Source organism: Etheostoma cragini, chromosome 17 (assembly GCF_013103735.1).
Source record: "Etheostoma cragini isolate CJK2018 chromosome 17, CSU_Ecrag_1.0, whole genome shotgun sequence".
In the NCBI taxonomy this organism is placed as follows: Eukaryota; Metazoa; Chordata; class Actinopteri; order Perciformes; family Percidae; genus Etheostoma; species Etheostoma cragini.
The window spans coordinates 12042168-12060586 of NC_048423.1; the positions used below are offsets into that span (position 1 = coordinate 12042168).

The 18419-nt window shown below is 43.3% G+C and overlaps 1 protein-coding gene across 4 annotated transcripts in view; it reads right to left on the minus strand.

The window, feature by feature from the left end:
- Positions 1-18419, minus strand: part of slit1a (slit homolog 1a (Drosophila)) — an 85091-nt gene that overhangs the window by 14123 nt on the left and 52549 nt on the right. For 2 of the 4 annotated variants that reach the window (XM_034898350.1, XM_034898348.1), the window contains exons 9-21: positions 14698-14845; positions 10525-10596; positions 8041-8112; positions 7866-7937; positions 7466-7609; positions 6133-6296; positions 5117-5140; positions 2208-2352; positions 2015-2089; positions 1776-1919; positions 1528-1671; positions 1268-1434; positions 371-506 (exon numbers count right to left, since the gene is read on the minus strand). In XM_034898350.1, the coding sequence (XP_034754241.1) occupies positions 371-506; positions 1268-1434; positions 1528-1671; positions 1776-1919; positions 2015-2089; positions 2208-2352; positions 5117-5140; positions 6133-6296; positions 7466-7609; positions 7866-7937; positions 8041-8112; positions 10525-10596; positions 14698-14845 (1507 nt within the window). The remainder of the gene's footprint in view (positions 1-370; positions 507-1267; positions 1435-1527; positions 1672-1775; positions 1920-2014; positions 2090-2207; positions 2353-5116; positions 5141-6132; positions 6297-7465; positions 7610-7865; positions 7938-8040; positions 8113-10524; positions 10597-14697; positions 14846-18419) is intronic. The other 2 variants (XM_034898349.1, XM_034898351.1) reach the window with 1 other exon arrangement.

Genomic DNA, 18419 nt, shown 5'->3' on the forward strand with positions numbered 1-18419 from the left:
CACACACACACACACACACACACACACACACACACACACACACACACACACACACACACAAACTGATCCTTGGCTCTGAGTGTGAGAGTGACATCAGTGCTAGCCCTGAGGGCTGCAGGGAACACTAAAGAAGAATGTCTGAGAGAATAACTGCAGGGTTTATTGACTCCTTCCCAGTTCTCCAAATGATGAAATCTGTTTTCTTTGCCACCACTGTAACTATCATATCTTTTATACCTCGAATATCATCTCCTTTGGATTCCTTTCCAGATCTGCCTCCATCAATACCAGACAAAGAAACAATGATACCTGGAACTCAAAGTTGTAAAAATACACATGCAATTAGCATAATTAATGCCAAGGAACTCACAGTTCAGTCACATTTCTTGGAATGCCTTTGGGCAGCGTATGGAGATGCTTGTTACTGCAGCGCACCACAGTCTCCAGGCAAGTACATTCACTGGGACACTGGGGTTTGGGCACACAGCTTGACACCTCTTCTTGGCCTGGAAAAAAAACAAGGAGATAGAGGGAGTCAAATACCAGAGAGCAAAAGAAAGGATTAATAAACAAGAGGCTAGAGAAGACATGGAAGACAGTCAAATGACTAGTAGTTGTCCCTGGCAAAAAAACAGTAGAAAGAGTAGAAAGACAAAGGAAACCTAAAGGCAAGACAGTGCCAAAACACAATCATTCAAGCTGATGGTGAGGCAGAAAGACGATGAAAAAAGAGGAAGTGACAATTGTGAAAGTAAAATTGGACAGAGAGAGAGGAGCCTCACTAATGTAATATCGACCAGCAAGAGCAAAGAATGGGAGCTGCCTGAGGCCCGAAGACAAGTCTAACATTCATTCAAGTGCAAATAGGCTGACTGGTCAATAAGGCAAACAGCTCAATAGCTCCACTCAGCCAGGCATCGACCAGCAGCTTAGGAAGTGCTGAGTAGCAATCTATTCTGTAAACAAAAGAGTTGCACAATAGCGGTCATTATTTAAGATGATCTCAGACACTTTAAGCATTTCTTGTTCATAATGTACTGCGGAGCAGAATGCAACATTAAAATCTTCATCAGTCAAACCCCGACAGGTAAGTTTCACACATAATGGAGGTCATCTGCTGTATCGGAAATATTTATTGTCTTTCAAAGAGCCAGATTACTTAATTTAAAATGGAGAAGATTAAACAAAAGTTCAGAGAGGATCTAAATAAGGACAAACAGACTCAAATTATGATTGGTTGTTGGTTGTGTGTCTTGGCACCACCTACCCTCCTCACAGCTAAAGTCAGGTAGAGCAACATCCTGCAAGGGAATCTCCTTCAGAAAGGCAGGACGCTGGCAGCGAGGATTACCAGTCACAATCTTCCTACTCCTCAGCCAATCGCCGAGCCAGGCCAGCCGGCAGTCACAGTTGAAGGAGTTGGCCAAAAGGTTACTGGGAGAAAGTGAGCGTAAAAGTGGCTGTAAAATCGTTGTAACATTAAAATGCACAATTAAAGCTAGGCTTGTGTGTATGCCAGGGTCTCACAGGGTGGAGAGAGTCTGCAGAGTGTCGAAGGCTCCGGGAGTGATTGTGGTGAGCTGGTTGTCGTACAGAGACAGCAGGCGGACATTGTGCAGCCCTGTAAAACTGTCATTGTGGACGCAGCTAATCTTATTGTTCCTCAGCATCCTATAAAGAAAAGAAATGAAACACCTTAGCCTAAAATATCTGAAATATCAACTTACATTTCAGATGTATCAACCTGCCTGAGTGTGTAATTGTGCAACACTCACAGCATGCGCAGTCCCTCAAGGCCTCGGAACATTCCGCTTCGGACCGAGTCAATCTGATTGGCCGTGAGGTGAAGCTCATTGACGGATGATGCACCTTCAAATGAGCCATCTTCAATCTCTGTGATCTTGTTGTTGCTGAGGTTACTGGGCGCGGAAAAGCATGTCAGAGAGGTAAATCACTATTTCGAGAACAACTGTTGATAGTTAAAGTAAAAAAGTAATATAAAAGATTTACTTACATTTTCTTCAGCTGGGAAAGGTTTTTAAACACTCCAGTTGCCTCCAAAGCTGTGATCTCATTGTTGTTAAGGCGGCTTGAAAGAAAAATAGACAACTTCATTCTCATTTTTTTTTTCATGCTATCTCGGCTCATTTCTGTCTCATATCGTTTCCTGTTAGCAGTGGACAACAGACTTTTTCCTGATTCCTTACAGTTCAGAGGTGGATGAAGGGATGTGCTCAGGGATCTTGACGAGCTTAAGGTTGGAGCAGTCCACTACGTTCGATTCACAGCGGCACTTGGGAGGACAAACTGGATCACTGTTACAGGCATTATTCAGACGGGTGTCCTCTGTGCCTGAACAGGAGAAACATGCAAACAAACAAAATTACATCAGTGCTTCCCTTTAACAATATATGTGTGCCTCACTTTCCCATGATGCTCTTAGTCACGCATCCTCTCCCTCCTAAGCTGAATGTTATTGGTTTGTCCTATTGTAACCTAAAAGGCAGATTTCCTAACAAATCTTTAACCTTAGGAACGCTCAAGAACATCCTGCACCTCTCCTACCATTCGCAGGAGAGAGTCGAATGGGTGAGGCTGAGGGGATGGAAGGGCGGGGGCGAGGGTGAGTCATTTTAGAGAGGTGATAGAGTGGGAGCAGTGGGGTGAAAAGAACAGTAGGAGGGTAGATTGAGATATGGATGCCAAAGAGGATTTGGACTGCTAGCTTTAATGAAGCAGAGCACCCAAGAGGGAGCACAGGAAGCGTGCGTAGAGAGGTGAAGGCAAAGGAGAGGAGAGCCTGGAAACAGAAAAAGGAGGGTATGATGGACATAAATGCATGCAAGGAAGAAAAGTGAAAGGATACAGATGAGAGAGAAATAAAAGGTGAGTGACATAGGTGCAGAGAGACGTCTGTCCAGATGGAGGAAGAGCAAGAATGAGGCAGCATGGGGACTGTGGGACGTTTTCCTGCACCTCCTCTGTCTATGAATAGACATTACGTGCCAAAAAGCGTGCTGCTAGTTACATCATGGCTGCTCAATAATGGAGCAGTGCTGGGAGCCACTTAGAACACTGTGTATGTGTGTGTCTGTGTGTCTGTGAGTGTATGTATTGTGTCTCCGTGTCTGTGTATATATCTGCGTGTAGAGCTTATGTGTGCATAGGTTCCATTTAGATGGAACAGCCCAGTGTTTTTTTGTTTGGATATTGTTTTTTGCTTCCCGTTCACTTTTTCACATGCTCACATCGGTGCACATCTCTGCCTGAGGTTTGGAAATGACGTCATCGGAACAACGTGGGGCAACCAGACCACAATCCTGAGCAGCAAAACCTCAAACAACCAGGACAAAAATCCTACGGTTGAGTATCAGAAGTCCGTCTGAAGAAATAGAGCGACATTTGAAACCATAACCTTAACCCCAAACCTCATCGTTGACTTTATTACAATGCGGTTGATGAGTTAATTCGCATGAACAGAAATGCCTTCCTCTGGCTGCCCCTGCAATGACTTTTTCTAAAGCTGTGTCACTTCTTAGAGTGGCTCAGTGGAAAGTGCAGATAGACACAGGAACGCAGGTCATTAAGGAACTTTCCCTCGCTAGGCCAGACAACAGGAAAGGCATTTCCTGCTACAGGGGAAGCAATGAAAGCACAGCACAGCGCTTTGATCTTGAGGATGTAGAGGAGCCGGGGGAGATTCGTGAGCCTGAGTCATCGTCATCGTCACAAGTGCGTGGTGGGGACACTTTTACTCTCAGCAGATTTAAACAAAACTGGAGAAAACACAGAAGATGGATGAGGTTTTTCCCTCTCTGAGGCGCAAAATGACTCACTGCCGGAGATGTTGAAGTTCTCATAATTCCCTGTAGCTTGGTTCTCATTATCAATTTATAATGGAATTCCCGTACTGTCGGGGATTTTGTGTGTTAAAGTGTATTGCATGTGTGTGTATCGTGGAGGCTTTTATTGTTATCATTCAGGGAGGCTGAAATTCTCATTAATTACAATTGGCTTTGATCTTCCTTCTGCTTACTTAGTACTCCCATTTGTTCTCTAAGCCAATGTAGAGCTTTATCTCAGCTCAGCACACAAATACACATTAATTTACACATGCACGCACATCCGCACACACACACACACACACACACACACATACACACACATACACACACACACACACAAACACACACAAACAAACACACACACACACACACACACAGAGTTTGACACACATCACTGCTCCTCCTAGTTATTTTCTTGGAAGTGCTCTTGTTAAGAGGTCCGGAAACATCCGCTGATAGGAATCTGGGTCCTCTGGTGGGCTTTATTTTCTTTAGCTTTTACTGATAGAAAGGACACACTTTCCTTCCCCTTCTGTCCTTCTCTCCCTCCCTCCTTTTCTGCCCCTCTTGTTGAGTGACTGTCTGTGCTCACGCCAAAGCAAAGACACACTTCCTTTTGACTCTATCTGCTGAGACAGTTAGGAAAACAGAGCTGAGGAGAAACAGATGCTCTCACACGTATATCCCATTAAGATGCACACATAGGTCCAGTCACTTATAGGCCCAATTAGCTGCTCTCATATGTATGAATACCTAAAGTGCCACTACCACCAGTGCACACATTTCAACTGATCTTTCCATACCCAAAGTTTCTTCTGTGCAGATCATTTCCTCTGTGAATCCTACCATCGTTGAGCAGGAAAACTGTGTGGACATTACTACCGCAAGTATTATAGGTCAAAGTTGAACTGAGAAATCGGTTTGTAAACTGTGATAGCAGTAAACAAGAGGCAGTTTGAGTAATAATGTTGCCCTTTTCTTTGTTTTCTCTTACACATAGGTTTGTCTAAACTATTTTTTTTTAGCAACAGTGTTACCAGCTGTCAGCAATTAACTTGGTAAATAAAATGTAGTAATCATTGAAAGAAATGATGACAAAACCATGAAAATGAGACCTACGGTGTATTAAACTGCAATTATCCTTCAACTTGTGGGAGAGTTTTTCTTAAATGAACAGCAATAAAAAAAAATGGTGCTGCTACATGGCTGCAGGTGGACAATTAAAGAAAAGAGGAAGACAATGATAGGTGTGAACATTTACAAGCACTCACCTGGGATGAAGTACTGCTCTTTGGCTGTGATGGGGAAAAGAAAGAGGGACGGATGTCAGTGAGACAAGTCTGGCCTGCATAGCTGTGGTTTTGCTATGCATCAGTACAGTCATATATAAAGCTTATATATGACGACACCTGACTCAAGGTATATGACACTAAAACAGAGAAGCCTCGTGCTGTCTCTGTGTATGGCAAATGTGGAGGAACTGAAAATGATGGTAAAAGGTGGTAAATATTTGGCTGTTGCTAAGGACAAGTGTTATATGAGGGAAAGAGGGAGACAGTGAGAAAAAGACAAAAAGAAGGAAAAAGACAAAAAATGGAAAAGAAAGAGAAAAAAACGCTTGGACTCCCTTCTTCAGCAGGTCTAGCCAAACAAATGAGGCTATAAAGAAGTGTGAAACCTCAGCAGTGCAGAGTGCCAGACAGCGTAGAACGGTGCATAAACACAATAGTGGGCAGAGGGTGGAGGGAGTGTGGATGGTGAGTCCCCCCTAGAGCAATGCAGGGGAATGAGGGGATGGGGGGGGTTGTGAAGGAAACCAGAGCCTGACAAGCAGAGATGGATGAGCGGGCAAGGGGAGATGGAGGCTGAGAATGGCAGAGGGCAGAGGAATGGTGGACACGTACAGAAACTCTAGCCCTTATACCAGCCTTGACTGGTGATCTCAGCTCACTGCGGCTTGAATGTGAAACTAGAATCACAGTGTGATCACAGCGAATGATCCCTCTCTCCTCGGCCCCATGTTCATCTAGGGAGATGTTGATTGAGGAGCACCGGCACAGCAAATTATATGCCCAAAAAAACCTTTTGCCAGGAATGATCACTCATTAACTGAGGTATTAGGTAGAGGGAACAACGCAGAGATGTTCACTCCCAGAGGAGAGAAAGAGAGAAAGTAAGAGTAGAGCAGTAAGAGACAAGTGGAATAAAAACAACAAAGTCTGCTTGAGAGATAGAGCGCCCCTGAGAGAAATAAGAGGGAAACAGTGACACAGAGCCACCAGCCTACCGGAGCAGCGGAACTTCTTGCTCTTGATCTGTCCAATACGTTTGTTTGCGAGTCGTCGAGGGCTGGCGCAGCGGGCACCGCTGGTCTCGATGGGGTTGGAGCGCAGGTAGTCTGCCAGCCACTTCAGATTACAATCACAAATAAAAGGGTTCTGGGCCAGGTGACTGGAGAACAGACAGGGAGGGGGGATTGGAAAGAAGGGGAACAAGTTAGAAAGGTTGATAGAAGAAGAAGCCAGAACCACAGACTTACTGCAGATTCTCATCTGAAACCCTAGATAGGAAATGCTTTTAAATAATTGATTATTGACTTTAAGTTAAACCATGTCATAATGACATGATCTTATCATGTCAAAGATAGAGTTGGACACTTTGGGAAATACACGTATTTGCTTTCTTGTCAAGAGTTAGATGATTAAGTCAATACCACTCTATGCTAAAATGAAGCTACAACCCGGGACGGGACAGATAATCTAGTTAGCTGTCTGGATTTACCCTCCAGAGATCCGAGGAACAGTTACACATCCACCAAAGTTTAAAATGCCAACATAAAAGAACGCGGAAGGTGACAGACATCTGGCCGAAATGAGGGACATGAACAACCCTCAAAATGAAATGTCGCCAATGTGGTTTATATTGTGTCATACAGAAAGATGTTTCCAATGTGTGGTCAATAAATCGGGTTGACAAAAGAATAGAAACAGCACTCAGTATAATGCAATACAATTCATTGTAAAGCACCACAAACCACGGCATCCAAAAATGACCTTTTAAATTGAATCAACATTTCAAAACACAAAAGCTTGTTTTAGACTGAGACCCTTAAACCATGTGCCCCATGATGCCTATGTGTGTGTGTGTGCTGTGAGCCAAGGGGCAGCTCTATCCATCATCTTCAACAGGTGTCTTCCTGTCTTGTATTTGCATACTTACATATTACATGGATGAAAATGTCATATGGTTTGTTTCAGTTAATAGACCTCCCGGTGTGGGGTCTGTATTGATAACAGTGTGTGGTGTGCCTTGTTTACTGGAACAAAACTAAAAAGGAGACATTCGTTTAACCGAATTGGTGCTGTCTGGGTAACGGTGGTAGAAAGAGTGGGTGTGGTGTGTGCTGTTTTTAATCCCAATCTGGCCGCAGAAACTGTGTTTGTTGGCGTGTTTGAGAAGATGATAGATTTACGCTTCTCTCCACCTCATGATTTCATTCCTGTGTTATTACACAGACCCGCGAGTAAACAACTCCCGTGTTGGCTCATGTTGTATGGTGAGGACTCAGTTTGGGTCAGAGTGTGTGCAGTAGCATGTTCATATGTGCGTGTTTGACTCACAGGGTCTGTATAGCTCGTAGTGAAGTGAAGGTGCCCTTGGCAAGGGTTTGGATCTTGTTGTCATAGAGCGATAGCAGCGAGAGATTCTGCAGGTCCTGAAAGGCGTTGGCACGAACGCAGTGAATTTTATTGGCATTTAGCAACCTGAGAGAAGGGGGAGGAAGGGGGAAACAAAGATGGAAGGAGGAAGAAGGCGGGAAGAAGGAAAAAGGGAGGGAAGCAGCTTGTCAGAGTTTCGATATGCATTCATTTATTATGCATTCCATCTAAAAAATTATGCACAGGTACAAAGTTTATTTGAAGGTCATGACTCCTTGACTGAGTAGGAGGAAAGGATGCCTGGTATTCAGTATATGTCTGCAGTGTATCAGCAGAGTGGCTGTGTTTGTGTTCTGCTTACAACAGTTGCAGGGCGTAGAGGCCGTCAAACACCCCCTTGGGCAGGTCGGTGATCTTATTTCCATACAGCACACTAGGAAAGACAACAACAGACGCTTGCTTAAGACACGGGTAATGATAACAGGGTGGAAATTTATGCACATGCACACGCCAAACTCGGGGTGGGGGCCACTTACAGGGAGTTGAGGGAGCGCAGACCCTGGAAGGCATCAGGAGCTATCTCTGAGATCTGGTTGTTGCTAAGGTCTCTGTGTTGAAGAAGAAGGCCGGAGAATTATTCAAGGAAATTGAGGTTTTGGTTAAAAAATGTCCTTCTCCTGTGGGAAGTATGACCCCAATGTCACATGGGTGTCACCCTCACAGGTAGGTGGGGTGGACGTTAAGGCCACTGCATGTTGCTGGCCAGCAATAACAAATGTAGTAAATGTAGTGTGAGCTGGATAAAGATGAGTTCCAGCTCTCTCCCATATTTGATAGTGCATCCCTTCAAGGGATTTGATGAAATGGAGCGAGCTAGAGTATTGTAGCCAATGAAAACATTTGTGTGTATTAGTGGTGACCTATCCAGAGGCACTGTGTTGTATGGTGTGCGAGTAAAAATGGGGGTGCGGGGCTGAAATCAGGGCAAAATACAGTAGACAGCCTCTGAACATGGCTGTTGTTAATAGGATCCACAGGCCTCTCCCCACAGGATAACCACTAAGCCTGTGTGTCCATGTGTTTGTGTGTGTGTGTGTGTGTGTGAGAGAGAGAGTAAATGCAACAGTAAATGAGGAACAGTGGGACAGAAAGAGAGAAATACAGAGAGAGAGTGTATGTGTGTGAGAGCAAGAGAGAGAGAGAGAGAGAGAGAGAGAGAGTTAATGGAGTATGTGGACTGAACTCTAGTCAACTGGATACCTTTGAAGGAAAATCATCATGTGGTGAAGAAGAGGGATATCTCCTCATTTGGGGGTAACAGTTAAATAAGTAACCATTTGTCTTCTTGCAAAGGACTAAGGTTTCCTGGAAATGAAAACGTGGCGAAGGAGCCAACATCTGCACTGGTGTGTGCCTGTAAACTCAGACACTGGTGTGTTTGTGTATGTGTCGGTGTGTGACGGCGGGTACTGCTTCCCTTCTTAAGGAGCGGTTCATGTGTAGGTCATTCAAACTGGGACAAGGTGAAAGAGAATGTGTGTGATTGGCTTTTACTGGGAGAGAAGGACAGGCAGCGTCAGGGAAGGCATTGCACACATACCTCTACAAATACACAAACAAACACACATACATGTGTCATACACATGCAGAGAAGAATATATATTATTTTAACTTACCTATGTTACATGAAAGAATTTTCAATACATAGTAAATCAGAAAAGCCACTAAATGTGAAACGTACATGTGAACATCTGCAGAGCGTGCCCCAGGAGAGTGACCATATTCATGATGATGTATCGATGCTGCCTACACACAGTGTATGTCGAGCCAGCTGAATCAACAGAGGCCCTGAGGGTCAACACAGACATGCGTCCATGCATTGTTGTTTCTAAATGCAGAATCACACCAACAACAGTAGCAGGTCATGACCATTTGGAAGACCAGATGGAAGAGAGCAACACATTGTCACTGCCATTTAAGCTAGTTTATAGATGTTTTATGAAAATCACAACAGCTTGTATCATATCTAATGAAAATAATAATAATATTGCAAATCCCTATTTTCAGTATCAGTTTTGGGGCGTTAAATTTAGAGAGTTTCCCTTGCTTAATTTGAAAACCTTACATTCTTGATTGACTCCACAATTGTTGCACAAATATGTTTGCATTATTTATGTTAAAGAATGATTATGTTATTTCCTGTGAAATTAGAGTCAAGGGCACTACAATGAGATAGCAGCTGTCCCACGCAGAGTACAGTTTTTTGGTTTGTAGTACATGTAATACATATGAAAGCATCTATTTCCTTTTGGTTTATATATAATCTATAAAACACAATGATGATGTAATGATATACACGTCTGTTTTTATAGATCATGTTAATATGTAATAAATTTGAATTAAACATCAATGAGCCTTTATTGTAATATTTCAATCAAATGCTGCTGCTACGTCGGTCAGGCCTGGTGGGGTTGGAGTTATGGGTTTGACTGACTGGTGTGTGCTGGTTAGGTGACCGGACAGCAAGCTCAGCGGGTGCAAAACCACACAGTCTCAGCTGCCATCCAGTCACTGAGTGAAGGCTCAGCCTTCATACCAGCACACTCTCCGTCGCCTCATCATCATCCCAGCCGCAGTTTACAGTTTGCCCACGCAGACACAACACACACACACACACACACACACACACACACACACACACACACACACACACACACACACACACACACACACGCACACACACACTGGACTGGACACAACACTAGCCAGGGGAATACCAGTGTGCAGCAATGAAAGATGAGAACTGTTATTATGCCCGTGTAGCATCTGAGTGCTTGCTTTCCATGCCACCCCAAGTCTGAGAACAAAAATATGTTCTTTAGGCACAGACAAAATAAATACTTCATGCTCCTCAGGAGTGGAATGAGAAGACTGCCAAATGTCGCTTCTTTTTCCATCCCTCAACTTCTTGTTCTCATCTGTATTATTTAGGCCTGAGGTGAGTGTACTGCTGTACTTACATCCTACGCAGTTTCTTGTAGGGAGAAAAGGCTCCTGGAGGAACAGACTTAATCCCATTCTGCTCCAGACGTCTGGAGAAAAGAGGAGAACAGAGGAGAAAAGAGAAGAGGAGATGGAAATACCATCAGTTAACTAAACAATAGACTTCTCCATGGCAACATGTTTGAGTAATCCTCCCATTACCTCTGACCCATGTTGATTGGCCTGATTATATTAGCGGAGATCTATAGCCCAGCTGTAATAGGTCCAGGCATGTTGGAGTCATAACATCCTCTGAACCAATAAACAGTCTGAATACTAAAGTGCTGTGAAAAAAGACTGCAGGGGGAAAAGGTTCCGTTTCAGGTATGTGTGAGGGTGTTAAGGCCTTCAACCAAAAGTAATATTTCTTCTTGGTATACCATTTACAGTTTCCAGCACTTATGTTCTCATATGAGATCCTAAAATCAATAATGCTCTCCCTTGTTCTTGTGTCTTTAGGTGTCTTTATCCTCTGGGTGTCTGCAAAGTGTCCACTGAAACCTTAGCAGTGCGGTGAAATATGACTTCTTTTAGTTTACTTTTTCCTGTAAGCCTAAGAGCTGCTGAAGCAAAAACACTGACAAAAAAAATGTCTCATTATAAAAAAATATGACTAAAACTAAAGAATAAAGTGAACGCACAGACAAACATACAATTGGTTATTTAGAACATAACAGTCACAAACTCTAATGAGTCTCAGATGGTCTTGGGGAACCAGACATCACTAAAGCCCATTAGTGTGGGCATGCATGTCTGTGTGTTTCAGGCCGGCTGCTACTTAGGACCCAGCTCAGTCCCAGACCAATTCCCTGGTGTATCTGGCAGAGGGCTGTTTATCTGCAGGTCACTTCACAGCTTTTAAAACTATCCTTAACTAGGCTTAGCCGGGCCCGGAGGGAGCCAGCTGTGGACCTGTCTGGTTGTCCTACCATGCTGCATCCCAGCAGAGGAACTGGCTGTATGAGAGAAGGCATGGGCCTGCACAAGGTGTGGTAGTCCAATGGCTATGACGGAATCTAAAGATCATTAAAATGCTATTTGTCACCACAGGAAAATGAAAATATTTTAAGATGTGTCAAACTTCTTGGCAAACATAAAAAAAATGTGTGATATATTTAACCATAACTTTTTCTTGACTTAGAGCCATTTCCACATGATATAATTATTCAATTAGAGACATGTCAGATCTATTACATGCCTCTTAGGCCTCCTACATTGCTATGTTTATGTCTATTCATGGGGGGTAAATGTTTTGTTAGACATTCGCCACAGCCACTTAACAGCAGTTGAGTTTCCAGATTTTTCAATCAGGAATCTTTTCCCTTCAAAGAAGTGGGTAAGAACAATATAGGAGCGTAATTGACATTCTTAGGATAGTAGTGATTCCAGACCACAGATTCCTGCGGTGTCCATGCTCTTCATGTCTGTTTTTGTCTGCCTGTCCCAATGTGTCCGTGGATTTACAGCAGAGTGACAGCGCTGTGGTTCTTTTGCCCTCACCATGCGGCTGAGTGCTGGGCCAAGTGGCTTTAGCGCCTCCTCTCATCAACCAGTCTGTCTGACTGGTCCAAACCAGTCTGGCACTCTACATTCTGTTTGCATGTGTTTCAGTATCTACATGCTGTTGTACTCCGTTGTGTGTCAGCATATGACAAAACCCTCTGAGCCAGACAAGGGCACACAGTGCTGTCTGACAACTTTTATGCACTCACGTTTTGTGGCTCCTCACAGATCGATATGTGCAAGCAACTTAATCCCTCCAATCAACAAAAGAGCTCCTTCGTCCAATGACAAGAGAAAAAAATAAACAATTTCTCAGAGTCGCTTTTGGGCGGACAATCAATGGTTCCAATCCAATTTGTTAGGCCCAACGTTTGTATGTGTGTCTGTGAGGTGGTGTTTGTGTCATCCCAATCAATGGTCCTCATCCTTTTCATTAGGGTCTGAGCATGGTTTTCATTAAGGGGAAACACATTACGCCTTTGGGTATTCACCCAGTGCGTGCGTGATTCAGAAATGGATGGCAGGACCGCAGCAGCAGATGAAAGGTGGTGGGGGGTTTATGGCAGAGTTCAGTCATTGCAGACAGAGACCATGGTGCATAATAATCTGTTGTGGTAGTGTTTAGGCTAACTGGGCCTGGTCTCACAAGAGAGGAGTACAGAAAGCAGCTCACATCCCAAAAGCCGTAAACACAACACTGGCATTCATTAGGGGAGAGCAGGGCAGGGAGGTTGCAGTTCTCCGATTTGAACATAATGAGAGCAGCATGTGTGTGTATGTGAGTTTCCGAGTGCCTCATTAACAAGGCATTAGGCTGGCCTTGATACCCAGCAGCCCGCCTTGCTGTAACTGAAACTGGTTTTATAATGAACTTCAAGCACAGATCAAACCTACTGCACCAAATTACTGAGTGGAACCCCCCCACCACACACACACACACACACACACGCGCACCAACCCCCCGCTTCTTAATTCCTACACCACTGATTGGCCGCCTCAAAACTGTCTGTGGTGCTTTGGTAAGCAGGAAAAGACAGAGATGTGGAGAAAAAAAATAAGAAAGAAGGAGAAACAGTAAAGGAAAGAGTGTTGGGGGAATCAAACCTGTAGGGTAAGGCTCTGATGGGCAGGACAAGAGGAATGCCCATGATGTAAACCAGTGTTTCACTATGGTCTTTTAAACGATGAATCAGAACATACTGTAGTAGAGTTTATTAGCAGGATGCCGTTAAACACCAATTAGATGTAAAGGGCAGGGAGACTTTTAAAATGTCGTTACTCATCTGCTCTGCAGTGCCGACATAATCTACTTACTATAAAACCTGTGCTTGGTAGATCTTTCATCCATGTCTCTGTTCTCCCATTACTGCTGCTCGCTGGTTATTGGGCTCATAGATCACATGAGTCTCTACAAGATACTCCACTTGTGGAACATTCCAACTGGAGGGTATGATGAAGAGGTCTAACCCACGCGGTAAAAACTGAGAGGCAAGGGTGAGGATGAGTTATTTACATTAATGCAGCATGTTTAGCAACACTTTTAAATGATTTAATGCCTCTATATTTCTTGGGTGGTCATTCAATTTGATAAGAACACACAGAAGTTTGTACCAAATGGCCAAATAAGGAAATTGAGCACACCACTGCACTAGAAATGGGTCAGGGTTGTTGGGGAACATAGGATCAGTGACTTCCATATAACTGGGTATTTATAAACAGACCCCATTGGGAGGAGGAGACCTAGAAACTTGCTGTGTCCTCCTAACTACACACATGCTCCTTGGAAGAACATGCAATGCAACCGCTGGCTTTCTCTCTTCATCCTTCCTTATTCTCACTGTGCATAAATCACGGTGTGGCTGTACCATTTCATTTGCCAGAGGCATTAAACCCCTGATAAAGAGAGTAAAAGCACTACCTTGAAAAGTCCAGCCATGCAGTCCTGGGAATTACGGTAGACTGATAGCATGTGCGCTGTAAACAGTTAATTCCCAGACAGATGTTGGCGGACTGATAAACTAAGGGAGGGATGATAGTAAAGCGCTCGCATGTGGTTCACAGCCATCTGAGCCGATAAGAGCATGCAGCCTCAGTTTTAAGTCTGCACTAAGTCTGCATGTGTCTCAGTGTACAGAAATGGATGGATGTCTCCCTGCCAGATGATGCATGGTGAGAAAAGCAGGCTAGAACAGAACATGTACATAAAACACGCATGTTTAAATCCTCTCAGCCCTGTTAAAACCCTGCATGGGCATACAAAGACGGATACATATATGGAAACACATACACATCCAATGCGCACACACAAACCAATGCCCTTCAATGCCATGCTACAAAGAACAATGCAGCTGTAGGTCTGCTGCTCAGATTGCACTGACAGTGCTGAAACGGTCTCAATTTGACAGATCCAAGTAGTTCTGATGCTCATCTGCTGTACCAAATCTGAGCAAAATTAGATCGACACTGAGCTGTACACGATTGATAGCAAATGTTGATTTGTGAAAAAAGTATAAGTTTTGCATCTAAAATTGTCTGCAAATCTACACTTTTTTGAAAGCCTAAATTGTTCTTGAAAACTTATTTTAAGGTGGACTTTTTTTTAACTAGTAGTGACACTGCTTATTGTTGTTAACATGTACTGTGCTTACATCTCAGCCATGGTGTCAGGCAGGTTGGCTGGGATGGCGGTGAGACCTTTCCCTCTACAATCCACGATGTTGTTACTGCAGGTACACATGGCGGGGCAAGAGCCTCCGCCAATGCTGCACGGCTGAGGGCTGGAAGAGTCCTGGTGCCCTGAAGCAAAACAGGGAGAAGAAAAAAAAAAACATGAGAAGTGAAACAAAAAGAAAAATGTGATTGAGAAAAGAGGAGCTTATACAGGTGTTTGAGCACAGGTGGATATGGTTGGTTTCAATGAGAGCAGCACAACTCTCAGCAGGAAAATTTGTGCACTGACATGGAGCAGCTTCTGCATTCGTGTGGAGTTCAAACCCTTCCGCTGTTGTTGATGTCATCAACTCTTTTTGCTTTATAAACTGAATTGCAAATTAACACAAATTCCCAGGGATGTTGTGACTTTGAGAAAAAAAAATTATACTTCCTACTTTTGACTTTATTGTAAAGCTGTACATCCTTGAGAAACTAGGTTATCTATCAAAGGAGTGCCACAGTATATTGAGAGGAGAATAAAGACATGAATAATAGAGTTGAAGCGGTGATTGAAGGCCTCCCAATAACAACCATTGATCTCTCTGCAAATTTTCCTCCTGAGTCTGAAATCTCTGGGTGGAATTGAAGACATTCTGCACATTCAGCTATACAACCCCCCACCTCTTCACTTCCATTTGTTCAAAACACTTCAACTTTTCAATTTACATACAGAGCACACAACCCATCAAGCTGTCTCTAGATACCTGTTCAAATAACTGCAGCACCGTCAATGATATAGGGAAGAGCGGGCGCTTGCACTGCCAGTACAGCGTGTGTGTGTGTGTGTGTGTGAGCCTAACCCAGTTAAAATGAATAAAACAGACTTTTAAATGGCCTCATTTACACAGCATTACTAATCTGAGTTTCAAACCATGAATATTTGATCACCTTCCTATCTATCACTCAGCTTGTGTGGAAAATATTGGCGAGAGAGAGAGTGAAGTGGAGATAAAAATTCAGGGAGAGGAAGACAGAGTGAGTGACGGTGGAAGTCAGTGAAATAAAAAGCACACTGCTCAAAACTCCACTCCCTAAAACAGAAAGAAAGATTGCTGCCAAACATTATGCTTTACTGTGAAATTACTGGCTCTAGCTCTTGGACCATAGACCAATAAGCATTGTTTAAGGTCAGACTTTATGTCTCCGGCCAATCAAAATCAATTACCTAAAGGGACAAGATGCCTTGCCAGATCTGGGAGTCAGGTAAACACAACAAATAGCATCAAAAGCGTGAATCAACACTCGCACAGTTGCTCAACCTATGTGATCTGAGGCCTTGTGATCTGGAATGGCAAAGCTTTGACAGATCTGGGATCAGGTGTAGGGCAGAGAAGAACTCCCTTCTGATCTAACATGGCATATTTGACAGGCCTGGGATCAGGGAGAGTGCAGAGCACAGCTGGAGCAGCCTTAATGACAGCTCTCTGACAGGTATACTTGAGGTGAAGCTGTTTGATGTACCCTCGTCCCCTGTTCCTCCGGCTGCTGTTTTCCCCATTATCTCTTTCCTATCCACCATCTCTACACCTCTAGTCCCGTCCCATTTGCCTTGTTTCATTTGATTCCACCATTTTATCACTCTCCCCTCCTCCAGCTGCTCTTTCGGCTCTCTCTCACTCCTCTTAGCGTCCTAATGTTTAGCCTCTCCACCCCCGTACCTTTGCAAATGACAGTCACCGCAACCCATTACCTCCTGTCCGTTTGCCCACGAGTCTTTACATTTAACTTCACTCCAGCTCATTTCTCTCTCATCATTTCAAAATGTTATCGCTGGCTTTTCCCCATTTGTCTCGTTTGTCAAATCCCCTTTCCGCACAAACAGTTGGGTTCACCAGCTCTCTCACTTTTGTCCGTCTATATACACTAATTTCTTCCCTGATTCCCACTAGAGAAGTTGTATTTTATTCCACCTCTTGAAGCAATTCATTACCCACTGCTCATTTCAAACACATATTTTTACTTCAATTATTATTCCCTTGGAGCATTAATTCAGAGCAATAGTCATTCATTTTATGTCATATAACCCTCAAATTGACACAAGCAGCTTCTATCTTTTAGTTACCTCTCCTGTTCATTATAAAGCGGGTTTAGGTGTAAATGTTTTGCTCAATAAAATAACAGCGGAGGCCATTGAGACAAACAAAGGTTTCTCTAATCTAAAAAAAGAGTCAGAAGATTAAAAGTAATTAAGATAAAAATGGACTGACAGTGAGCTTTGGCCCATCATTTTTTATTATATTCTCAATAATATACAGATCTTCGCCCAGATTGGAAGTCTCCTTGCAGTAATATTGTTTGTTTCCTGATGTTCCCCTGTTTAAACTAAACAGGATTATTATGAAAGCTCAGAAACTGCCCTGGGTTATAAAAACGGGAATGGGATGACACACAAGCTGCTGGTCATGCAACAGAGCCCCTCTAAGTAATTAAAAATTAAATTAAAAGTGTTTGCTCTGCAAATGTTATCTTTTAAATCCAATTTTTAAACAGAGTCATATTTTCTTATATTTAACATTTGTATTAATGTATATATTTGGCTATATTTTAATCATTAAGCAAAGATTGCTTTAAAAAATAATGAGCCTTAGATTGGATTAGGTGTTGGATTCTTCAACTTTAATTGGATTTTTTAATTTGATGAAAAAAGACCGCCTGGAAAAATACATAATTTCTCAAAGTGAAGCAGTAAATATGTTACTCTACTCAATACTAAAATTTACAATATTGTGAGGTGTCCAAGCCAAATACTGGAAGTAATTGTCACTGAGTCACAATATTGAGAGTACTGCAGAATATCACCATGATTTGCAACAACTACGCACTGTACCCCCTTTTCCTTCTTCTGCCTCTCACAACAACAACAACAACGTGCCTCTCTTTTTCCCTCTTCCTCTCTTCCAACTGAACGCCACCCCGCCCCAAATCCCCCGCAGGTGGCCTGGCCTGGTCACAGACTACGTACAAAAATATATGTGTGTGTATGTGTGTGCCAGCAAGCCAGTCCCTAATGAGTCCTTCACTGGGAGTTCAACTTCTGGTCACTCTTCCAAGAAAGAAACTGCGAGTATGTGTTTGATTGTACACGTGTTTGTGTAAATGCGTACCCGCGTATTTATGCAAAGAAAAGCAGAAATACACATCAGTAGATTTTGTTTCATCCTGTTGTTTGTCTTGTCTAAAGTGAATGACCATTTGCTATTGAGACTCATAGAGAACCAACCAATCTACTACACTTTTCTTTACAAACTCTTACATGTAGGAAGCTAATATCAGGTCAACCTCAACTTTCTGTGTCCTACCAGACCCCAAAGTTCCCTTCCCTGACACCCACGGCTCCCCTTACCAATCTGGAATCATTACAGTCTTTCCCTGGGCGATGAATAGTTAATGATCCGTGCTGTCACGCTGTATGGCTGCAAAAAAATCACATCCCATGGAAAGAAAGAGAGAGAAAAAGAGAGGGGGACAAACCCACAAACACACACAAACATAGACACTAACACCCTACGCAGCTGGTGCTGAAAGTGAGATGGCCTTGTGGGGAGTGGAGGTTCTCATGCTGTTTTTCTATTGTTCTGATATGATAACCCCATCCCACATTGCACATGCTTTCTCTCACTCTCTCTCTCTCTCTCTCTCTCTCACTCTCTCACACACA